This window comes from Somniosus microcephalus, chromosome 1, assembly GCF_052327205.1.
Source record: "Somniosus microcephalus isolate GS21.2 chromosome 1, FLI_Smic_1.0, whole genome shotgun sequence".
NCBI classification, from domain to species: domain Eukaryota; kingdom Metazoa; phylum Chordata; class Chondrichthyes; order Squaliformes; family Somniosidae; genus Somniosus; species Somniosus microcephalus.
The window spans coordinates 216,593,288-216,619,090 of NC_140987.1; the positions used below are offsets into that span (position 1 = coordinate 216,593,288).

The 25,803-nt window shown below is 43.4% G+C and overlaps 1 protein-coding gene across 2 annotated transcripts in view; it reads left to right on the top strand.

Moving 5' to 3' along the window:
• tnpo1 (transportin 1) overlaps window positions 1-25,803 on the top strand; it is a 155,766-nt gene that overhangs the window by 37,529 nt on the left and 92,434 nt on the right. For both annotated transcript variants that reach the window (XR_015078660.1, XM_085990105.1), the window contains exons 6-9: window positions 5,992-6,125; window positions 10,152-10,233; window positions 15,805-15,927; window positions 16,553-16,671. Coding sequence is in view for 1 of the 2 variants with exons in the window: in XM_085990105.1 (XP_085846231.1) it covers window positions 5,992-6,125; window positions 10,152-10,233; window positions 15,805-15,927; window positions 16,553-16,671 (458 nt within the window). In the remaining variant the exon portion in view is untranslated. The remainder of the gene's footprint in view (window positions 1-5,991; window positions 6,126-10,151; window positions 10,234-15,804; window positions 15,928-16,552; window positions 16,672-25,803) is intronic.

Sequence of the window (25,803 nt, forward strand, 5' to 3'; positions counted from 1 at the left end):
AATCTTGGGCCTGGACTTCCAGTGCCACCACGAAAGTGTCACGCTAGCATATGGCGGGTCCCAGCCGCCACTCACAGTCTGTGGCCTATCAACCTTAAAAATCAGCCCGCCCTCTTTATTCGCTAATCTCGCTCCGAACTGTAGGCCCATAGCGACCAAAAGTAGACGGTACAGTCTGGAAGACGGACACTTTATCAAGGCGGGAGTGGACAGACTCCTGCGGGAAGGCATTATTGAATGCAGTACCAGCCCGTGGCGTGCCCAAGTAGTCATAGTTAAAAATAGCGAAAAGAAACGGATGGTAATTGACTACAGCCAGACTGTTAATATTTATACCCAGCTGGACGCCTACCCTTTACCCCGCATATCAGAAATGGTCAACCAGATTGCGCAATACCGAGTCTTCTCGACTATCGACCTCAAATCCGCGTATCACCAGCTCCCCATTAGAACGGAGGACCGCCCATACACCGCCTTCGAGGTGAACGGGCGCCTCTACCATTTTCTCAGAGTGCCCTTCGGGGTAACAAATGGGGTCTCGGTCTTCCAACGTGAGATGGACCGCATGGTTGACGAGAATAAACTACAAGCTACCTACCCCTATCTGGACAATGTCACTATCTGCGGGCACAACCAGCAAGACCACGATCTAAATCTGCGAGATTTTTAAAAACTGCCCTAAAGCTGAATCTAACCTACAACGAAGACAAATGTGTCTTCAACACAATCCGTCTCTGTATCCTCGGCTGTGTGGTGGAAGATGGGGTAATTGGACCGGACCCTGACCGATTACGCCCCCTAAAGGAACTGCCCCTGCCACACAATCCCAAAGCTTTAAAAAGGTGCCTGGGATTTTTTTCGTATTATGCCCAATTACTCTGATAAGGCCCGACCCCTCATTAAATCGACATCCTTCCCACTATCAGCTGAAGCTCGGGAGGTTTTCACCAGTATCAAACAGGACATTGAAAGGGCTGCACTGTGTGCAGTGGACGAAAGCATTCCCTTTCAAGTTGAAAGCGATGCGTCAGACTTTGCCTTAGCTGCGACCCTCAATCAGGCTGGGAGACCTGTGGCCTTCTCCCGAACCCTTCAGGGACCTGAAATCGGGCACTCTTCTGTCGAGAAGGAGGCACAGGCTATAGTGGAGGCAGTGCGGTACTGGAGACACTACCTAGCCGGCAAACGTTTCACCCTGCTCACCGACCAGCGGTCGGTGGCTTTCATGTTTAATAACAAACAAAGGGGGAAAATCAAGAATGACAAAATACTCAGGTGGAGGATCGAACTATCCACGTTCGACTATGATATTATGTACAGGCCGGGAGCCCTTAATGAACCCCCAGACGCCCTATCGCGGGGAATGTGTGCCAGCATTCATACGGACAAATTACAGGGTCTCCACAACGACCTCTCTCACCCAGTGGTCACCCGACTATACCATTTTATAAAGTCCCGCAATCTGCCCCACTCCATCGAGGAGGTCAGGGTAATGACCAGAGCCTGCCGCATCTGTGCGGAATGCAAGCCTCGTTTCTATAGGCCTGACCGTGCACACCTTATCAAAGCCACACGGCCATTCGAGCGCCTAAGTCTGGACTTCAAGGGACCTCTTCCCTCTGCCAACCGTAACGTATACTTCCTCAATATCATTGATGAATATTCCCGCTTCCCCTTCGCCATTCCCTGCCCAGACATGACCAGTGCCACGGTCATCAAGTGTTTCTGTAATCTATTCTGCATGCTTGGCATGCCGAACTACATACACAGCGATAGGGGGACGTCATTCATGAGTGACGAACTGCGCCAGTTCTTGCTCTCAAAGGGGATAGCCAGTAGCAGAACCACTAGCTACAACCCCCGGGGTAATGGGCAAGTGGAAAGGGAGAATGCTACTGTTTGGAAGTCTGTCACGTTAGCCTTAAAGTCAAAAGGCCTTCCGACCTCCCGCTGGCAGGAAGTCCTCCCAGACGTGCTCCACTCCATAAGGTTTCTGTTATGTACAGCCACGAACGCTACCCCTCACGAAAAGATGTTCGTTTTCCCCCGGAAATCCACCTCTGGCATATCTCTACCCGCATGGCTGACGTCTCCGGGGACAGTACTATTGCGGAAGCACGTGAGAGGCCATAAAATGGACCTCCTTGTGGAAAAGGTACAGCTCCTCCATGCAAACCCTCAGTATGCCTATATCGAATACTCTGACGGGCGAGAGGACACTGTTTCCATAAAAGACCTCGCTCCCTCGGGGAGCGGAGAGAACGATGAGAGACTACCCGAGGAAGACCTACACCAAAAAGAGACAGGAAGCCCAGAGGTATCAGTACCCAACTTTAACCTGGAGGACACTGTAGATAACCTGGAAGACACTGCGGAGGCCCGGACAGCGGAGGCCCGGACAGCGGAGGAACCAGAATCCACTCCCCTAGAGGCACCCCAACCGGCTTTGCGCCGATCACTGAGAACCGCAAAACCTCCTGACAGACTCACTTATACCAACTTTTAAGAAACATCACCCCGATGGACTAAATCTAAAGAAGGGGTGAATGTAATGAAATCTGTTTGTCTTGCCTGTATTCGTTTTGCACTCATGTATATTACCCTCTCCCACACGGTGTATAGTTTCACTTCCTCTTTCCTGACTAACCTGGAAGGTTCCAGGTCTTGGCTCCACCCCTGACTCCTCTTACTTAAAGATCCCAGGATCTGTATGACTCATTCCTGCGAGCCAGTCGGTGTGTTGCGATGTTAGCTCTGATCTTAGTGATTAAAAGTCAACTTGTTAAAGTCTATAACTTCTAGTTTTGTGGTTATTGAAGGCACATCAATAAGTTACTTTCTTTTAAGAAGAAAATAGATGGTGAGATGGTGTGAAGGTGCTCTATTTGCCATCCAACCCTGGTGTTGGTAAGCATTTTTTAATGGGGGTGAAAGAAAAACAAATGTGTAGGCGTATGTTCAGTCATTTTCTAACCTAGTATAGTCCCCACCACTTAAACCATCCATGCTTATTAGGGTCAACCGGCTGTATCGAGCAAATAGCCATTTGCAGTGAATTCAATTACAAAGGCGGTGGCTGTTTCGGGCAGCAGTGGATCAGACTTGTGGTATTATATGTATCTGACATAATTCATAATCATTGTTACATTTAGAGATTCCACTACAGCAAAAAAATGTTGTCATGGAAGTTATTTCTAATTGTGAGCAGCAGAGGTCCTGGGAGCATTGGCCTCAGCTGTCCAATTAGAATTAGCACTCTAAATCCTTGTTATTTCCATGAGGACAGTTTTGCTTAGTGACAACCATTTCCAACTCGATTAATGTTTGTCCGTTGTATTGGATTCAAGTCATTGTTATTGTACCGATAAGCTCATTGGAGACTTGAAACATTATAAATATAAACACTACCAGTTTCTTCAAAATTTCGCTAACAAATAAAATTCCATTCAATTAACACAGTTTAACCGTTAAAATGGTTTGTAACAATGAGGAAAACATAGTGATAGGCGTCGGATACTAATGTGGCTAGGCAAGTGTCTTGAAAATTGAGCCAGTTGTATGATCTAAAAATACGAATTCTGTAATCAAGCTTTGGTGTCTCGCTCAAACACTCGTGCACAAGAATTCTAGATGCAGTTTTACAGTCCACTTCTTATAGCGGGTAAATCGCATTAACACTGACGTGCCCGCTATAAGCGGCGGGGACTTAACCAGCTGAGTTGAGTTAACCAGTACTAAATTGCAAAATAATTGATTGACTGATGGACAGACTGACTGTTGTGGATCTATCCGTAATGAAAAAGATACTAATCTATATTTGGTCAGTTCAGTCACTTTTTTTAATAAAATGTTCAGTTATGGAGTTCTCTGGTTGCATCCTAACCTGAAATATTCTGCATCCACGGGGCTGCAGAAAAGCAATCAAACTGATTATTTTCTCCTATAAGATAGTTATTATATGGAATGTTTATAAAGAAGCTTCAGTTTGAAATTACATATATATAGCTCCTTAGTGATGTTTCTCTTTTAACCCTGTGCCACCACTTGTAGATGAATATGGTAGCAGTGGAGCTTAAATAGTAGGAGTGGAGTTCACAACCATCTATTCTGCCCTGCTCTTCTCTCTTCTCCCCCCCCCCCCCCCCCCCCCCCCCCCCAAACCCACACGCACAAAAATAGTGTACAAATCTGCATAGTCTGTTTTTTGTTGCAAAGGGCTTCTGTGTAGCATTGGGTTGCTTTTAGTATCCATGTTTCAAACTAATTCTGTTTATTGTTGATTCAAAGCTTCTGTGCTGACTAGGCCTCCTTTGCAGTTGAGGTCTTTATTACAAGTTGAAGTAAATAGGTTTTGAATCAGCCTAATAAACATTTTCAAAGCTTTTCATCTCTAACACTGCAAGACCAATTGTGCACCAAAAAACAAATGTTACCAGATAAATATTGTTATTCCAAGAACTCTTCTGAAGGTTCTATTCATTAATTCCATTTGATAAGATCCTTAAGAAATTTGCAAGAAAAGGAAGTTTTGAATGTTGAAAAAGTCCTTCAGCAGTCAGCATCATTGTCAGCCAAAAATAAGTAACAAAATGGATCTGCTGTGACTGGGTCTTATGCTAGAGCATTTTTTTATCTCGCAGTTTGCAAAGAGTAATCTAATTGATGTATTCACATGACTAATTCAATTTTTGCTCACATAATTGAGGGTGTTATGCTAACCCAGAGTTTGTATATTACTCTACAAAGTTTTATTGGGTAGTCATGTTCAATTTCTGGTTTGTTTTTGTATGCACTGAAAGATTGAGTGCAACATTGCTCACGGTGTTAATCATTTGCAGTTGATTATAACGAAGGTTTGTTTGTAGTAGTGAAAATTAGATCAGCTAGAGATAAAGTGCTATATGCAGAACGTGGTATGTGGGGCGTTTGAAACAAATATTTGTCTGGTGGAGACTTTGTCTTTAAATACCATGTTTCTCGACTTCCTGGGTGCCAGTTTTTTTTAACACGAATATGATTGAAAACCAGAATTTCACAGCTGTATTCCTTAAATTGGCATTGTTGCTGCAGGACTGTTTTCTCTCCATATATGGGAATAACAGCATGTTTGTTCAGACTCCTAACAGCTGTATCCCCTTCAGTCATGTGCTATACTGTACAAGTGTCCCCTTGGCAACCACAGTTCCACCAGTGAACATAAATCTAAACAATTAGAATGGTCCCTGGGTACTCGGCTTTCACAATAACACGGAGCTAAAGAATGTTGTGTTTTCTATGCCATTGCGTTGCTAGGAGAGCATCACTTTAAGTCTGTCTCCTTGAACTTCTAATTAGCATGCTAATACTTCTGAAAAGTTTAAAATGACTGGGGGGATGGAGTTTGGAGACTTGTCTGGTTTTTATCTACGTCAAGACATAAGGGCAGCACGGTGGCATAGTGGTTAGCACTGTTGCCTCACAGCGCCAGGGACCCGGGTTCGAATCCGGCCTCGGGCGACTGTCTGTGTGGAGTTTGCACATTCTCCCCGTGTTTGCGTGGGTTTCCTCCGGGTGCTCCGGTTTCCTCCCACAGTCCAAAGATGTGCGGGTTAGGTTGATTGGCTATGATAAATTGACCCTTAGTGTTAGGGGGATTAAATACATGGGGTTACGGGGATAGGGTGGGAATATGTGTCGGTGCAGGCTCGATGGGCCGAAATGGCCTCTATCTGCACTGTGGGGTTTCTGTGATTCTGTGACTGCAGGTGTGTCCTCACTTGTGCATTCAGTTGCTGTCTAAACACTATCTAGTGGGTCATCAGTTCATACAGCTTTGTATCCTTAAACAGCTGGCTCAGCTGCTTTTATGCTACATTTTTTAGACTAGCTCTCATTCAAATCATAAGTTGTCACAATATCAGAAGTGCCGTTACAAGTTAATTTCCTAATCGTAGAGCATAATTGACAATTTGCCTGGAATTTATTTGTTGTACTGTTTTCTCCCCTATTCAGGGAGCCTTTGGTGCTCTTCAGAAGATATGTGAAGACTCTGCTGAGATTTTAGACAGTGATATCCTGGATAGACCTCTCAATGTCATGATTCCTAAATTTCTGCAATTTTTTAAACACAGCAGTTCCAAGATAAGGCAAGTTCAATTCATACTATGTATGATTTTGATATTCAAGCTATCCATAATATTTCATGAAAGCTACAGTAATTCTTTTCAAATAGTCAGACCTTCATGTTCTTTCTAAATTTAAAAATGTCACGATATCCAATTAACAGTGCTTGAGTTCATTACAGCCCCCTTACACCACTTGTCAATTTTCTCTTAAACTTTTGTAAACATGCAATCGTCTCAGTTAAATTTCAGTGCTAATCTTGAAAGATTATCCTAGTTCTAGAATGGGAGATGGGATAAGATTGGACATATAAGAGATACACCAGACAAAGAACAAATACATAAGTGGAAGAAGCAATGGGGAAGTTGGCCAGGAAACTAAAACAGAAAGGTATTTAGAGAAGAACGTGTCCCTTGTAGGTCAAGCTTTGTCCCATCTTCTCCCACACACCTAGGAGAAACTTGCATGATCAGAGCTTGTTACGTACTTTAATATGCAGAATGTTTAAATTTTGGGTACATTAAAAAAAACTTTTTTGTATGCTTACTATTAAACAACACAGAAACTTTAGTTCTAACTCGTCAAGACTTGGGAGTATGCTGCATTTTTACACTAGCCATTTTACATTCAAAACTTTTTTTTTTATGTGTAGCAGTTTTTAAATTTGGCCATTCTTCTCAAAAATGTTGCAGTAATTGAATGCATCTCATCCTCGCATGTTTCTCTTGCTAGCGATTCATTTATCAGATGTCCCTTCGGTATAAAATTGAATTTGTGTCACTTGAATGATTTTTTCACTTATAAATGGACTGGCTGTTTGTAAATGAACTTGAGTTTTAGGCTTTTTAAAATTTATTATAGGCTAATATACTAACTATGCGATTTTACATGCATGACATGTTGAGAGAACGTTGGGATACCAAAAATAGTGGGGAACCAAGGGGCTAATAAGAGTGAGGAATGTTAAAGTAATTAATATTAGTAGAGAAAAGGTACTTGAGAAACTAATGGGACTAAAAGCAAATAAATCCCCTGGACCTGATGGCCTACATCCTCGGGTTCTAAAAGAGGTTGCTGCAGAGATAGTGGATGCATTGGTTGTGATCTTCCAAAATTCCCTAGATTCGACAATGGCCCTAGCAGATTGGAAGATAGCAAATGTAACCCTACTATTCAAGAAAGGAGGGAGAGAGAAAATAGGGAACTACAGGCCCATTCGCCTGACATCAGTCGTCGGGAAAATGCTGAAAATCATATGATTAGACAGAGTCTACATGGTTTTATGAAAGGGAAATTGTGTTTAGCGAGTTTTTTGAGTATATAACTAGCAGGGTAGATAAAGGTGAACCAATGAATGTAGCATATTTGGATTTCCAAAAGGCATTCGATAAGGTGCCACATAAAAGGTTGTTACACAAGATAAGGGCTCATGTGGTAGGGGGTAATATATTAGCATAGATAGAGAATTGGTTAATGGACAGAAAACAGACAGGAGGGATAAACGGGCCATTTGCAGGTTGGCAGGCTGTAACTAGTGGGGTGCTGCAAGGATCAGTGCTTGGGCTTCAGCTACAGGAAACTTTCGATTTACCGGCACCTAAATAACCGGAAATCTCGGTTAACCGGCAAAATTCAGGAGTAGGTTCAGGTAAGTTTTACTTCATATTGTACTTGCCTTCCTCGATCTGTTGCTGTGCAAGGGTGTGGCTGCAGCTGTTGCTAAGCTACAGAGATGCTTGGAATTTGTGGCCATTGTTCTGCACCTGTTGCTAAGCAACAGGGTTTGTTGCATTATACGGAGCTCTCAGCTCTCCGTATCTTTTACTATAGCTCTCTGTTATCCAGAATTTTTGATGAACCGGCACCACGTCGGTGCAGGATAAAAAAAAGTTTCCTGTATTTACAATCTCTATTAATGACTTGGCTGAAGGGACCAAGTGCAATGTATCGAAGTTTGCTGACGATACAAAGCTAGGTGGAAAAATAAGCTGTGAGGCAGACACAAAGAGCCTGCAAAGGGATATAGACAGTGAGTGGGCATTAAGGTGGCAGCTGAAGTATAATATGGGGAAATGTGAGGTTATTCACTTCGGTAGGAAGAATAGAAAAAAGTTTTTTTAAATGGTGAGAAACTATTAAATGTTGGTGTTCAGAGAGATTTAGGTGTCCTCGTACAGGAAACAGTTACCATGCAGGTACAGCAAGCAATTAGGAAGGCAAATGGCATGTTGGCCTTTATTGTAAGGAGGCTGGAGTATAAGAGTAAGGAAGTCTTACTACAATTGTACAGGGCTTTGGTGAGACCATATCTGGAGTGCACAGTTTTGGTCTTAGCTGAGAAAGGACATACTTGCCTTGGAGGCGCTGCAGTGAAGGTTTACTAGATTGATCCTTGGGATGAGAGGGTTGTCCTATGAGAAGAGATTGATTAGATTCGGCCTGTTCTCGCTGGAGTTTAGAAGAATTGAGAAGTGATCTCATTGAAACATACAAGATTCTGAGGGGGCTTGACAGGGTAGATGCTGAGGTAGTTTCCCCTGGCTGGAGAGTCTAGAACTAGGGGGGCATAGTCTTTGGATAAGGGGTCGGCTATTTAAGACTGAGATGAGGAATTTCTTCACTCAGAGGGTTGTGAATCTTTGGAATTCTCTACCCGAAAGGGCTGTGGAGGCTGAGTCGGTGAGTATATTCAAGGCTGAGATAGATAGACTTTTGGACTCCAGGGGAATCAAGGGATATGGGGATCGGGCGGGAAAGTGGAGTTGAGGTCGAAGATCAGCCATTATCTTATTGAATGGCAGTGCAGGCTTGAAGGGCCAAATGGCCTACTCCTGCTCCTAATTCTATGTTCTTACGAAAGTGGACATATTGGGGATGGGGGAGGGGAGGGAGGGGAAATCATATTTATAACTATGATCTTGAAGGGTTCCCCAAAATGGGAGAAGATGGGACACATTCTTCCCCAAATATATATCTGTTCTAGGTTCTCTGTCAACTGCCCCCTTGTGTCTTCCATTTGGTATATCTTTGTTCCTGGTCTGGTGTGTCCTTTACTACAACAACAACTTGTATTTATATAGCGCCTTTGACGTAGTAAAACATCCCAAGGCGCTGCAGAGGAGTATTTTAAGACAAAAAATTTGACACTGACCCACAAGGATAAATTAGGGCAGATGACCAAAAGCTTGGTCAAAGAGGTAGGTTTTAAGGAGGGAAGAGAGGTAGCGAGGCGGAGAGGTTTAGGCAGGGAATTCCAGAGCTTAGGGCCTAGGCAACAGAAGGCACGGCCACCAAAGGTTGAGCGATTATAATCAGGGTTGCTCAAGAAGGCAGAATTAGAGGAGTGCAGATATCTCTGGGGGTGGGAGTTGGTTGTGGGGCTGAAGGAGATTAGAGATAGGAAGGAGTATTGTGGGTTTCTGCCACATAAGGTGTTCTCAGGGCAATGTAAATATTAGAGCTTCCTCTAGTGGTAGAAATTGGGTACTGTAACTTTTTATTCGACTACACCAGTTCACACAGCCTATACAAATTTCCTGCAAAATGCAAGTCCCAGCTCTGCTGTTTGTAGGACTTTGATTTTTTTTTTCTTTATCCCGCCGCGCGCCCCCCCCCCCCCCCCCAACACCAAGTCTAGACAATTTCAGTTGTTGCATAGGAGGTTTTGTGCAGTTACTGGATACTGCTCATCAGTTTATTCACAAAATGGATTTAGTTAAGTATAATGCATGATAAATTTGTTAGCTTCAAGCATTTTGACATGTTTCTATTATGCTTGCTTTGTTTGACATTTGGTTCGTAATTTTCTTAATCTCTGGAGGGGAAACTACAGTTGAAGATGGCTGAATTCTTTTTAGGTAATCCCAATCTAATGGTCATCTATAGTTTAATTTGGAAACACTAAGACTTTTTTACACAGATAATCAGTTACAAAACAATTTTAGAAATCCTTAACATTCGGTTACAACAGAGGAAACTTATAAACTTGACATGGACATAACTGAATTTGAAGTCATTTTTTTCATATAAAAATGCTGTAATGTTTTTAGGTCTCATGCTGTTGCCTGTGTGAACCAGTTCATCATCAGTAGAACGCAAGCTTTGATGTTGCATATCGACTCTTTCATTGAGGTATGTTTACTTTTACATTGGGATAAGGACTGTTGCAATTCCCTGATTCTCTTTTTAAAGAATGAATGCTGGTTGTTTTGAGATTTTAGATCTATCACAATCATGAATTGGAACACCCTTTTCAGAACATTTATTTTTAGTATTTTAATTTGTGAAACCTAGTAATATCATCAGGGCTACTGACATAGAAGCTTTTCTGATTAACAGTACAAGGAAGCTGACTGAACAACAGTTGGTTCAGTCATTAACCCAAGATCTTTTGCATTTAAAGGTTGATGTGACTTTTTTCCCTAAAATACAATTTACTTTAATATACTCCAATAATGTTAAGAGTTCCAAAATATTTACAGTTTAATACTTTATCATTTGAATAGTGCATCTATCATCCAAGACACGAGTTGCTTTTTTTAATGGAAAAGTGGATGGAATGACAGAATACAATCCCCAAAACTTAGTAAAACTTAGTCACCATAAACTAAGACTAAATATAGACAAAATTGTGTAATTAAAAATGGAATCCATATAAACCATTAGACATATCTATCACAAATTGGTGTCCTTTTGTGAAAACTCACTGGCCAATTAGTAATCCATTGACTTCTGTTTTTCATTTTATGGCCATCTCATTTACTATTCGTGTGCATTTGATCAACTTGCTTTGTTCCGTGTTTGATTGACAGGGCTCTGGATCAATGACTGTACATGTAGGCCAAACAATAATGAGTTTGTCAGACTTCAGTTTATACAGCAAAAGCATATTAATCCCTGGTCTCCACCTGCCCAATTTTATGGTAACTTGCTCTGGGTTTTAATCATTGTGATTAGTCTGTCGGAAAAGTAACAGAAGAGGCTTATCTGTCATTGGTTCCTTGGTAGCACAAGACCCATATATAATATATATAGCACTTGTGAGCAATTCTAAAAGTTAATGGCTTCATTTTAATGTTTGGACTTTGGTGATGGGAAGAAAAGTACATCTAAAACTGTTTAGGTGGAAGCTTTTAATCAGTGTGTTTGAGTAAGCAAGGAATATTAAATTTAAGAAAATAAAATGTCTCCTCTGCAACCAAACTTTGCTACTCACAATTACTTTTTGCCCCTTTGGGTATTTTTTATTATGACATCTTTCCAATAATGCATTAAAAAGTTAAAGTCAGTGAGGAACATCATCAGGATGTACATCTACAGTGTCAAAACTACTGCTCACTTTAGATTTATAATCTAAACAATGGTCTGGAGGAGTGCTTATTCTGCTGACTTCTGAAGTAGAGGACAATCACACGAAGACACCTATAACCAATAAGCCAAGATGCAGTGTTGAGGGTTTTATGTTTGATCCTTGGCTCTCTACAAATTACCTGCGCAGGTAATGGTACACGCCAAGTCATGGGGAGCAAGGGCTCTCCTACGCGAATGGGGTTCCCAACACTGTTCAACTAATCCTGGAAATTCGGTCTCATGACATTTGCAGCAGTCTACAAGTGTGTGTCGCATAAACATATTTCCCGGTAAATGCTCTGGAGTTTCGTTGGATTATCTTATGGATGATTATCTCCCCAATGTTGCCTGGCCTGCTGAGTTTTTCCAGCATTTTCTGTTGTTACTTAGTTTTTTTTCAAATTGTTCTACAAAGTCAGCTGCCATGCCCTGGGCCTATTTTAAGTGACTTATTAGTGTCTGTAAAGCTGTTGCCTGTCAAAATTTCCATATGTTCACGAAACATTACTTTGGTTTGACCAAGGATTATTTAGACGCTGGTGTCCTTTGGACTGAGGGGAATGCTTCCTCTGTAAGGCATTGAGGTCATTCCCCTGTGGTATGTGAAGAATGCTGTAATGCAGAATAATAATTTACTCAATGTAAGACCATCTTAAAATGGAAACATCGCCCTTCTGAAGAATTGCTCTATCCCTGACCACAGTCAACATCGGCATCTCCTATTCTGGAGATGCCTATCATAGAATTTGGAAGGGAACGTCATACAGATAGAACTCTGACATCATGGTATATTAAATGGATAAGTGTTAGTGATTTTTTTCTGTTGGCATATTGGGCTGGTGAGTGTGCACGTGTTGACCAGGAAGTATTTACTCCATGGGGAAATTGGAACTTGTAAATCCTTGTCTTTATATTGGTATACTAAGCCTCATTAGTTACTAAATTCAGAACTCATGGTAATGAGCTCTAAATTTTCAATAAAAAAAAAAATGAATAGGTATACAGTTTTGTCTACATAAGTCATAATGTAATACTTGGGGTGAGCAGCCTTGTCGTATTGTTCTGAATGATTTGAATTGACATCAATTGGTTACAGTGGGAAACACTTTATTGCCAAGAACAGTTTAATACACTCAGTATTTAAGCAATAGTTTACAAAATGGAAACTGGGAATATATTGCCCGCTTCCACGCTGGGTAGAGCTCGTGCCCTGGCCTCTCGCCTCTCACGGTCCTCTCGGCCCCCACCCCTTGGATCCCACGGATCCTACTTTCTGCAGACCGCTTCAGATTACACAGGCATTAGGCTCCTGCCAGCATTTGCGTCCGCCCGGACAAACCTAGTCTGCACCTTTGAGGGGATTCTCTACCCTGAACATACGTTCGAGCTGGTATAGTAGATATGGTATGCTGATTACTGACTTACCCTTAGGTGATCAGGGCTAACAATGCCTCATCCATTTTGATAAGGAGGCCAGACTTGACCTCATCAACTTTGATGGGGAGATTAGGCTGATCACAATACCGTGTTCCATACAATGGCAAGACACTTATAGTGAAGCAAAGTACTGCGGATGCTGGAAATCTGAAAATAAAGCAAAATGCTGGAAATATTCAGCAGGTCAAGCAGCATCTGTGGAGCGAAAAACGATTAACATTTCAGGTTGATGACCTTTCGTCAGAACTAGAAAAAGTTAGAGATGTAACAGGTTTTAAGCAAGTGCAGGGGAGGAGAGGAAAGAACGAAAGGGAAGGTCTGTGATCAGGTGGAAGGCAGGAGTGATTAAGTGACAAAAGGTATGATTGTACAAAGCAAAAGGAGATGGTAATGGGACAAGCAAAGAAACAAAAGATGGGACTAGAAGAGGTATAAATGGGTATAGCAGAATCATCAACAGCTGCCATCTGAAAATAGAGGGGCAGAGGTTATGGTCTGAAATTGTTGAACTCGATGTTGAGTCCAGAAGGCTATAAAGTGCCTAATAGAAAGAGGAGGTTACTCGAGTTTACGTTGAGCTTCGTCGAAACAGTGTGCGAGGCCGAGAACAGAGGTCAGAGTAAGAGTGGAGTGGAGAATTAAAGTGACAGGCAATTTCCTAACCAGTCAATAATTTGCCTTCAATTCCATGGGCTTCTACTTTAGCTATCAGTCTCTTATGTGGGACTTTATCAAATGCCTTCTGGAAGTCCATATAAATAACATCCACGAACATTCCCGTCCCCTACTTTAGTAATCTCTTCAAAAACTGCAATCGGGTTCGTCGGGCATGTCCTACCTTTTACAAACCCATGCTGGCTCTCTCTGATAAGTTGAAAATTTTCACAGCGTTCAGTCACCCTATCCATAATTATAGACTCTGGTAATTTCCCCGACAACAGATGTTAGGCTAACTGGTCTATAATTGCTTGCTTTCCCTTTCCCACCATTCTTAAGTAGCGGAGTGACATGCGCTATTTATTAGCATCAGTAGCTGGAGATGTATGCAAATGAAAGGAAACTTGGATTTAAGCTTTGGGGACTGTACAGGTGTGTACAATGGAGCCTCGAGGATCTCAGATTTTTTTAAAAATACGGACACCCCTGCATGTTGTAACGGACAAGGAAACAAGATAGTGACTTAAAACAGTAGAATAGATTGAACACCATTAATGGAATTATCACAGTGCAGGACAGTTGAGAGAGATGGGCTGATCAGTGTGTCAATACTTGTCCCTACTGCAATACACTAAATCTTGTGAAATGAAATATTTTGATGAGAAATGTGCAGTTTTTTTGGTGAAGCCTGCAAAGATAAAAGGTGCACTTGGTTGAACCAATATACAGGAAACTCTTTACCGGCACCTAAATAACCAGAAACCTCTCTTAACCGGCAAAATTCAGGAGTAGGTTCAGGTAAGTTTTACTTCATATTAGTGGCTGTGTAACCGGGGTTCCTGGATCTGTGGCCGTGTAACCGGGGTTCCTGCACCTGTTGCCAAGCAACAAGGACGCCTGGATCTGTAGCCTTATAACCGGGGCTCCTGCACATGTTGCCATGCAACAGGGACGCCTGGATCTGTGGCCGTGTAACGGGTTCCTGCACCTGTTGCCATGCAACAGGGACGCCTGGATCTGTGGCCGTGTACGGGGCTCTCGTACCTTTGTAAGTATACCTCTCTGTAATCCGGACTTTTTGATCAACCGGCAGCACACCGGTCCCGTCGGTGCCGGATAAAAAGAGTTTCCTGTACCAGCCTTTTTTTTGGAAACTGGTGGCAAATTGACCCTATAAATAGTTTTTTTCCCCTGACACTTGGCCATTTGCTGGTGTGCTTTTTTCAAATTAATATTTTTAATTGTACTACTTTAGAAACTGCTTAGCAGCTTAATTATCCAAGTTTTGTATTGTATCTTTCGAATCTTCCCATGCAAACTTCCTTTTACTGTAGTATAAAGGAGTGTGGGGGCAATTGTATTAAACACTATTAGTGCTGGTTGTGAAGCATTTTTAATGTTTCCTAAAATATCCTGGTTAATTGAGATTGGTTTTTCAAACAGTTGGATGGATGAGTTAACGAGGGTTGTCTGAATCAAAGATGCATGCAAGCAAATTTCATGGTCTACAGTTGAGACATTTGACTTGCATTTCTTATTCTCAAGTGAGATTTGGAAACATCGAAAAATTGCCCATGTCAGCTATTGTATGTGCATTAAGGATATTTTAATTTATTTTGATAAATCTCCAAATGTAAAACTTTGAAAGCAGACTCATACTAGCTACCAGTTCAACGTGTGCAGTCTTCTCATGTTGCATACTGGCAGTATATGTAGTACAGGAAACTTTGGTTTATCCGGAGGTTGTATGTCCAGAAACTTCGATCTAACGGCAGAAATCAGCAGCCGTTTTGTTAGGTTTTTTTTTCTTCTAGCATTTTTTTTAAACAGTCAGTCTCTGGAAAGCCTCTCTGAAGCTGTTGCTAAGCTACAGAGACGCTTCCAAGGTACAGGCCGACTGTTTACAAGCTGTTGCTAAGCAACAGTGTTTGTTGTCAGATACGGAGATGAAAACCTCCGTATCCTTCAACATTAGCGCTGGTCTGTCCGGAAGTTTTCATAGATCGGCATCACGCTGGTCCCGTTGGTGCCAGATATCGCGAAGTTTCCTGTATTGAGATTTAGTCTGTTGTGAGCTTCTCAGGAATACTGAATTCTGACCACTTAATGCAGCTCCACTTCTGCTGGTGCTAACTTTTGGGCACTGAATTCATTGCGCCAAAGAAAGCCCACAGAGAAAAAGAAGTAATGCCGTTGCAAGTCTCTAGTGCAATATATAAAATGATATGCAGTTCTAACTATTAAATACTGTTCTCTTAGAACCTGTTTGCATTGGCTGGAGACGAAGAATCTGAAGTACGAAAAAATGTGTGCCGTGCACTTGTTATGCTGCTGGAAGTTCGAATGGATCGGTTGCTTCCTCAGATGCACAACATTGTTGAGGTGAAAACTACATTAAAGTACTATTTTGCCGATAACAGCAGCTACACACTTTTTTAAACAAAGTAATTAACTCAGAAGCACTTTAGGATGTCCTACAGTTGTGAAAGGTGCTGTATAAATACAAATTTTTCTGTCTTTCTCAATAGTCTGAAGAAGCTTAATCCTTTTCCACCAGTAAAGTACATGCACTCTTTTTCTGCATTATTTTTGTCCTGGTAAATTGTTCTATGAAAATAGGTACTTTTGAGAGTAGATTTTGTTCACTTTATTAAAAATGTATCTTGTTCTGCAAGTCATGCCACCATTTGGTCTCTTGACAATCTTAAAAATATTCTCAAGATCAAATATTAAAATGTAAGCCTACTGTTGTGGTATAAACACTTCTGTGTAAAATGCAGTAATTCTCGATAACCTAATTTATGCAGTTACCTTGTAAGTTAGTGTTTTGACATTTCTATTTATTTTGCGTGGTGTTGGACTGGTTCCTTTCAAAGCCATGTTCTATAACATACAGCTTTGAAGATTTAAATAAATAAACACTTGAAGTTCTTCATTGAAACTTGACACCCAGTTTGCTTCCAAGATGTTGAGCATTACTGATACTGAAAGCATTATTTTGCTACAGTACATGTTGCAGAGGACACAGGATCAAGATGAAAATGTAGCACTGGAAGCTTGTGAGTTCTGGCTTACGTTGGCTGAACAGCCCATATGCAAAGATGTACTTTCTGGACATATGTCACTGTGAGTAACTGTCTAGCCAGTATAAGAACATTAATATTTAATGTGCTAATGCTTACAAAAGTTTTTTTGATGTGTGAACATACTGGCAGTTCTTACTGAGTTAACAATTTCGTAGCTGAAAGTGCTAATCCCCTGGGTTGTCAACCATGTATTCAAATACATAATCAGGAATTTAAACATTCCGTTGAAATGCGAACCTTGAAGCAGTATCTTAGGATTTTTTTGGGGGTGGACGTGAGAAGGAAAATAATGAAATCTGTATACTGCAGCTAAACTTCCAGTAGCAATAAATTATTTTTAAAGCTAACCAAACACCCCGGCCAGAAATATTACAGTAGAATACTGAAAATGTAACAAGTTTATTGGCTGTTGAGAAATGGTACTTTTCCCCCCTCCTGTACATGCTTGCTCACCAATAATGCCAAAAAGAACTTGGGAAGATCATTTGGTACCGAATCGTATCCCTTTGTTCAGTTGAGTGCGCATCGGCTCCAAAAGACTCCATGTTATAATTGCGTGATCGAACTGCAAGTTGATTAATGAACTGCAAATTAACAGGGATTAGAAATTGAGGTTAGCTGACATCAGATTGGGAGCATTAAGTAATTGTTCCAATATCGTTGCTGGGTCAAAATCCTGGAACTCCCTACCTAATAGCACTGTGGGAGTACCTTCACCACAGGGACTGCAGCGGTTCAAGAAGGCAGCTCACCACCACCTTCTCGAGGGCAATTAGGGATGCTGGCCTTGCCAGCGACGCCCACATCCCATAAACGAATAAAAAAAAATCTAATTACAGCAGGGAACATGTTTTGGGGGGTGTGGGGTAGAATGGTGGGGAGCAATTCCAAGGTGAATTCAGTGACTGGAATTGTACGGTATTAGAAACCCTGCAAAAGATGCCTTTCAGCAATCTTGTGTGCTGCACTGATGCACCATGTAGTATAATGCTGATTTCTACAGCAGTGTGAAAAGTAATGTTGTTGGAGACTGAGTTACATATCAGCTGTAGCTATCTAGCTATTTTGCAATTCCTTTGAAAAGCTAATCTCAGCCTTTGTCCAAGTATGCAGGTAAAATAATCACAACTAGAAAAGATCATACTTGTAGTACTCCAAACAATCGGTTAGTGAGTATTCCAAGGTCTGATTACAGGAAACTCTGGTATCTGGACCGGGATGGTGCCGGTTGATTAAAAAATTCTGGATGACGGAGAGGGTTATCTACCGAGGCTATTTTTAACAAACAAAAATTAAAAAATCAAAAAATGTGCAGTATACAGTAATTGGGTACTCAGCTACAGAATGTTGTGTTAAATGGATGGTGGAAGATGCTTGATTAAGTACAGTACTGCCAGTTGAGGGAAATCCATAACTCTTTCATTACTTAACAGTAAAACAAAACTTATACAGTAAACGACTATACAGTACTGTAGTTGACTGTACACTTATTCCAAGTCAGCTGGTTCATCAGGAATATCCATACCAGCTGGGTCATCAGGATCATGCACTTCAACAGATTCTTCAGGCACTTCCACTGCTCCAACTCTTTTGGAAGCTTTCTTAAACGTGTCCCGGATGTATGCTTGCTTAGTGGACTCTTGCCTTTTTTGTAGAAAGGTGGGATGCAGAATATGGAGTTGCATAACTTCTTGGGCAGTGTAGCAAGGCTGCCTTTCAGCAAATTGGAGGATTAAAGCAAATCCTTCTGCAGCTTTAGCCCAAGAAATCATCATCTCTTAAGAAATTTCATCCTCTTCACTTTCCTTTTCTTTCTTTGGATTCAAAACAGTCTCAATTATTTCATCATCACTTAGCATATGCACAACAGCAACTTCTCTATCTGCATCAACCCACTGCTCAATATCACTTTCACTGAGGTTATGTAGAGGGTTTGCTGGGCCTACATTTTTCACCATGCCAGCCATTTCCATTATTGTACTCTTCTTGAGACGAACATTGAACCCATGAAATTCCTCCTCTGAAGAACCTTCAGCAAACATTACAGAAGGCCACAATTTGCGCCAGGCTTGCCTCAAAATGTGATCTTTCACCAAGTTCCAGGAACATGCAGCATTAAAGATGGCATCTTTAAGATTGTATTCTTTCTGAAATGTGTGAATATTGTCATCTTGGTTTATCAGTTTACGTAGGAAGTCTTTCTTGTAATGACACTTGAGATTTTGGATAACGCCCTGGTCCATGGGTTGTATGAGAGAAGTTACATTTGGTGGCAAATAAATGGTGAAAATACTTCCCGAAACCAACTCGGATGCATGCGGATGGGCTCTACAATTATCGAGCAATAAAATGCATTTGCTATCTTCAGGTTTCCCTATTTTACGGAAATGTTCCCTCACAGATGGAACAAAAATATGATGGAACCAATACGAAGAGATTTCCTTATCCATCCAAGCATTTCTTTGAGCTTTGTACTCAACAGGTAAGTGCCTCACATTTTTAAATGCACGGGGATTTTTATACTTCCCAATGACAAGAGGTTTAACCCAGTGTGATCCAGCAGTGTTCGCACAACGTTAGCACGGTTACACGATCTTTATTTTTCTTGTAACCTGAAGCATTAGCCTCACTAGCCCCAGCAAGCGTTGATTCTGGCAAATACCTCCAAAATAAGCCAGTTTCATCGGCATTGTATATCTGTGCTGGCGACAAATCATGTTGCTGCACAATCCGATTGAAATAATCGCAGTATTCTTCTGCGGCGTCGTGATCAACTGATTTCTTCTCCCCGGAAATATCAAGTCGTCGTATCCCGTGCCGTAACTTGAAGCACGTTAGCCATCCCTCGGAGAAAGCACGCTTGTCAGTGAGCTCCATCTTTACATAGAAACCCTTCGCTTTCTCGATTAGCATGGGTCCGGAAAGTGGAACACCCTCTGAACGCTTAAGAGAAAACCACTCATAAAGCACGGTATCCAGCTCTTCAAGCTTAGGCTTATGAAGCGTACGCCATTTCTCTACACTCTTCGATGTCTCCGAGCTTGAATAAAACTTGAGCAGCTTATCCTTCTGCGATTTGATGTCGTAGATTGTTGATGAACCGATTTTGAATTCATTCATAATGTTGATACGCTTCTCTCCCCTATCTAGTTGTTGGCATATCTCAACTTTAAAACAGAAAATCAACACCACTCTCTTCCTTTTGCTTGGACCAACTTTTGGGAATTCCATAATGCAAGATGGGGGAGATAATTCACGATAAGATGGAGAGGCACACAGAAAAATGGCGGATCGGAAGAGACTAGCGGCAGCGCGGGAGAGTCAGACTCCTGTTACAGGGGTATTGAGGTGTTCGGACTTCCGACAGCGCCAAAAAGCCGAGTAGTGGCAGTTTGGAGAACTACCCCCACTGACTAACTCGGCCACCGCGGGAGACTCTGGGCTCGATTTTCATTCAGGTGTGGGTTGGTGTCGTGTTATCCGAATTTCGTGTTTCCCACACTAATCTAAATGGATGTGGGAGATTGATGCAATTTGAATTAAATTGGCCAATTGATTTCCAACGTGTGGGAAGCCTTTGCAAAGGGGTTTTTCATGATTGAAAGTCCCCTCCGATGATGTCATCGTTGCTGTTGCATTTAAGGTCAACAACAAGCCTTGCTTCTTCTGCAGGCTTCCAAGCTTTCTCCATTTGGTGTCAGAGGGACCTACAGGAAAGATGACAAGCGGGAGGCCCAGATCAGCTCCTTGTTTCGACGAGGTGGCCCTGCAGGCATTGGTGGATGGGGCTAGGGCCACCGGGGAGGTCCTGTTCCCTTCATCAGGGAGTAAGGCCTCCCACTCAGACCAAGGCTGTGTGGATGCAGGTGGCTGAGGAGGTCAACTCCTTGGGAGTCACCCGCAGAACCCTGGATACAGTGCATTAAGGATTTCATGACCTTCAGCGCACTGGAAAAGTGAGTATGAATTTCCCATCACCCTCAATCTGATCCCCATTGCCTTTCCTCACCAGCACTCACCTTTAGCAATCTCTTCCTCCACATCCCACTTGACACTGACATCCATGCACCCTTACTCATTCCCTCTCTCTTGCTCGCATTCACATAACTATTCCACCATGCAGCCCTCACACTCCCTATCGCTCTGATGCTTTGAACACAACTGACAACACACAGGGAGGGCCCTTGGTCTTGCAACCTTACTCCATCTTTATCTCCTAAGTATCTATGCTATGCAATCTCTACACTCACTCCTTCATTCTCACTCAACCTCCACTTGTCTCCCTCGTTGCAGGAAAAGAGAGCTCACAACAAAAGAGCGAGCTAGGACAGGAGGAGGGCCACCCTCAATAACCCACCTGACCCCCTGGGAGGAGGCCGTCCTGGAAATTATGGGCATTGAGGATGATTCGCACGTGGAGGACGGACAGATGGGTGCAACACAGCAAGCTGGTGACAGAAAGGTTTCCCATCTCTCTCTTTGACATTGCATGAGTCGCTGATAATGATTGTGAAGCTGTAACAGATGGACTTATGAGCATCTGCAATAAGCTATGTGCATGTAGCCTTTGCATCACATCTCTGACTCTTTCCTTTACTCCCCCACAGGACCATCACAAGCATCCGTCCCCCCTAGCCAGGAAGAAGAGGCTGAGCAGCCAGACTCCTCAGAGGAAGCTGCAACCTCTGAGGGCGCAGCGTCAGCAGAATTCAGCGCACCCAGCACCAGCGCAGACACACACCTCGGTGGGACCTTCGGGACATAGAGCAGTGTTGTCACCTGGTGTATCACAGCTCACAAGTGAGCATCAGCAGATTGTGGAGACAAGGACAGCAGTGGAGAGTCCTAGTCGGAGGGCGCAGGACTCTGCCAGCTCGGCTCAGCAGCATGTTGACCCTCTGCCTCTAGGTCCATCCATAAGATCAGAGGTGATGGAACTCCAGGCACAGATGCAGGAGTCTCTGGCAGGTTTTCTCTAGGGTCGCTGCGAGTGTGGAGCGAATGGAGAAGTCCATAGCAAACATGAGCAGAGCCTTTGTGGAGTCATTGGCGCATGAACGCATCACCACGGAAAGGATGGCTACCTCCGTGGTAAGGCTGGCTACCGTAGAGGAGAGGATGGCTACGGTAGAGGAGAGGGCGGCTACGGCCATGGAGGCGCTTAGTCGCCGGGGTATGGAAAACATGGTCATTGTTCAGAATAGAATGACATCTCTTGAGCGATGGGCATCTATTGAACAGAGAAACCAGACCTTCATGGAAGTCCTTCTGAGTAGGACTGCCATTGCAGATACGGGCCCCCATGGCCCCCCTGATGTGCAGCAAGGTGCTCTCCAGCCACTTGCAGGCGCTGAGGGGGACCTGACCCATGAGAGGGAGGTTGGTGGCAGACCTCAAGGAAGTGAGGGCTCCTCTCCAAGCGCTCACACTTCCATGCCACTGCAGAGCTCTCGGTCAGAGCCCCATCGGAGCCCACACCCAAGTGAGATAGACGTCTCAACTCCTGCACAGCCGCAGGAGCAGCAGACTGTTGACGAGCCCTCACAGGCTCGCAACCCCAGAGGATGCCCGCCAAAGGTGTCGAGACAGGAGCAGCAGGAAAGTGAGCAAGGGGCCTCCACATCTGCTGAAGCCACAGGGGAAGCACTACGTAGGAGCACGCGTAAGGGGCAGATAAAGCACAAGTCGTAGCAAGGGTAGTCACTTGGGTGAAATTTTGTGTTTAGTGTAAAAATGCCATCACGTCGTAATTGTGCATAAAAATTCTGATGGCAAATGTTGCAGTTGTGGCGTCTGTCATTTCGCTATTGGGACTTCCACATTGAGGCTTTGGGAATACTTGCAACTGTCAGTATGGTGGTCAGAGTGCTAGGAATCCTCTGGTTCTTGGCCATTGTCAATGCTCTGGTAAGAAGCTGCGAGGCAAAAGTGTTTGATTGACTAGGCTAAGCAAATCTGGCCAGGATGAGTGCTTTCCTTGCATCCCGGGCAGCAATGTTCTCGCGTAGTGCTGCCGCAGGTTGATGGGCCTCTGCAGGATGTTTGTTTTCACCCTCCTCCTCCTCAACTGAGGAGGATATGTGAGGAGCCACTTGGTCCTCCGGAATCTGCAAGCCACGACGCTGTGCCATGTTGTGAAGTGCACAGCAAACCACGACGATTCTGGAGACCCTGGCTGCTGAGTACTGCAGGGCTCCACCTGATCTATCCAGGCATCTGAAGCGCATCTTCTAATGAATCTGGTGGAAATGTGGTTGGAGTTGTAGTGCTCCTCAGCTTCGTTGGCTGGCCTCCTCAGTGGTGTCATTCGCCACGTCCTCAGGGGATAGCCCTTGTCTCCAAGTAGCCATCCGTTAAGTTTTTCTGGCGGACTGAATTGCGGAGGCACACTAGACTGGCGCAGTATGAAGGAGTCATGGCAACTGCCAGGGTACATGGCACAAACATGCAAAATTTCCTTGTGGTCACACACCAGCTGAACGTTGAGGGACTGGAAGCCCTTGCGGTTGACAAAAATACCTGGATTGCGATGGGGTGCCTTAAGGCCACGTGTGCAGTCAACGACGCCCTGCACCCTTGGAAAGCCTGCCAGGTGAGCTAATCCAACCGCTCGCACCGTGACACTTGCTCGATCCTTGGTGAAATGGATGTGATTGTGCGTGAGGGCAAAGAGGGCATCGGTTACCTGCGTGATGCAAGTGTCTGCAGCTGCCTGGGAGATGCCGCTGATGTTTGCTGCTGATCCCTGGAATGAGCCTGAGGCAAAAAAGTTGAGTGCGGTGGTGACTGACGGCCACTGGTAATGCTTGTCCACCTGGTCCTCTGGGCAGCAGGTCTTGCTACCTCTCGCGAAAGTCGGAGCCGCCTTTGGCACTACTGCTCAGACATGTTGAGATAGTTGACCCTGTGTCTGTAGACCCTGTTTGGGGGGGTATCTCCTGCGCCGACGGGCTTCCAGGCGCTGGCCCCTTCTGGCCTGTGCAGCCTCAGGTGGGTGAGCTGCAGCTGGTGCTGCTGTTCCTGGTTCTGCTGCTGCCGTGGCTGGTGCTCGAGCTCCTCTAATGCCCAGATGGGAAGGAAATAAATGGCTCCCATGCTTCTGGTATATGCCTCCGTTGAGGAAGCGCTGAGTGAAGGTGGCGAGAGGGGTTTCCCAGGAGGCCACACTGGAGATGGGTGTGAGGCTCCAACCTTCCAAAGGTGTGGTTAAGCCTTGTAAAAGTTGCCCCAGACCTGAGACCACGAAGTCCTGCCACCTGCAAATGATGGCTGATCAAATCTCTTTAATGGTTGACCTGCAGTTGATAGTCAGCAATCCAATGGTGCTCCCGCCGGGTTTCACATTCGTGATTCCCACCAGGCGTGTTTTACATGGGAAATGGGTTAAATTCGCAAGGGCCTGTTAAAATAGGATTATAGAGGCCATTTAGTGGTAATTAAGGGCCTTAAAGACCACTCCCGCCTGTTGGATGCGGGACGGAGTCGGGACCATCAGACACGCCCGAGTTAAAATTGCTTGGCGGGTGAGGGGGGTCCCTCCCGCCAGTTATTGCGATTTTAACCCGCCCCACACGCCTCCAAGCCTGACTCCACGGCTCAATGAAAATAGAGTCCTCTGACTCGGCAACATTTCTGGTTATTGAGGTGTTGTTTTCGGAGTATGAATTTTGCCGGTTATTAGAGAATTCTGGATATTTAGGTGCCCTTTAAACGAGAGTTTCCTGTATTAGCAGCAAGTGTAACCAAAGTTGAGGGTAAAGATCATTTGGCACATCAAAAACCTAGTCTATTCTTTAAAAAAAAAAAAAAAAAAATTGTTTTCTAAGCATTCTCATGTCATGCATAGAAGGAGACCATTTGGGCCATCATCCTGTATCGACTCTCAAAGAGAAAGAGCTCACCATTCAGTCCCATGCTATAAATCTTTTCAAATATTTATCCCTTTTTAAAGCTATTATGAATTCTACTTCTGGTTGGGCGTATTATGTTCTAACAATCCTGGAGGGGGTGGGGGGAAACTTTCTCCTTTCAGTTTATTTAGTGATTAATTTATGATCTCATTAAAGAATCACTGATCAATGGAAATATTTTTTTCCCTTTTTTCCCTTTATCAAAACTCTGCATAATTTTGCACAGTCCCAGGTTCTCTGATCACGTCTCATAACAAAAGCCTCTCGTCTCTAGTGTCCTCCTAATGAATCTCTTCTGCACCATTTCCATGACCGTAACATCCTAAAGTAGGGTGCTCAACTCTGGACACACTATCCTGACTAGCATACCCAATGGCTTATGTAGGTTTAACATTACCTCTTTACTTTGTACATTATCTATCTATCTCTCCTCTCTCCTCTCTATCTCTATCTCTTTCTTTATTGGCATGACAAGTTACATCTTATGTTGCCAAAGCATCGAAAAACATTCATGTTTGTACACAAAAATACAGATCTATCCATACAGTGTATAAACAGATATATCCCTGAGTGTATAAATATACATTCATATCATTTATATATACTCTTTTCTTATATTTAGTGGTTGTCCCTCTGTTTATGGCAAGCTGTAACATAGTGTGCCGCTAGTGTTACACAATTTCTCTCTTCCCCTAGTAGGTATGGGAGTTTTTGGTCGTCATTCCAATTTCTGAATTCCGGGCATATTTTTGTGAATTTTGGGTAGAAATTCTCCCTTATGCCCTGATATTTTCTACAAGCTGTGAGGAAGTGCATCTCTGTTTCCACCACTCCCTGACTGCAGTGAGAGCATATCCTGTCCTCTCTTGGTAGCCGGGTCTGCCTGTGTCTACCTTTTTCGATCGCCAGGCTATGTTCACTAAGTCTGTACATTGTCAAGGTTTTTCTCAGTTTGCTATCCTTTACCATGGTCAGGTAATCAGCCATGTTGTGTTTAGGGCCAAGTAGCAATTGAGTTTGCTTTGGGTTTTTGTTGTTTCTGCCCAATATGACATATTTTTCCTTTTGCTTAGCGACGATTGTGTTGGGTTGAATTCTTTGTGTTACGTTGTCACTGTCCTGGGGCTGGTTATTGTTAGTAGTGTTAGTAGTTACTTCACTGAGTCCCAGGACTAGTTGACTGAGGGTATTCTTCTTTATGGTCCTCTCTTGGCATTTCAGGGCTTCGTAATGATAGCATTGGGGGTTGCTCATTTCTAGGT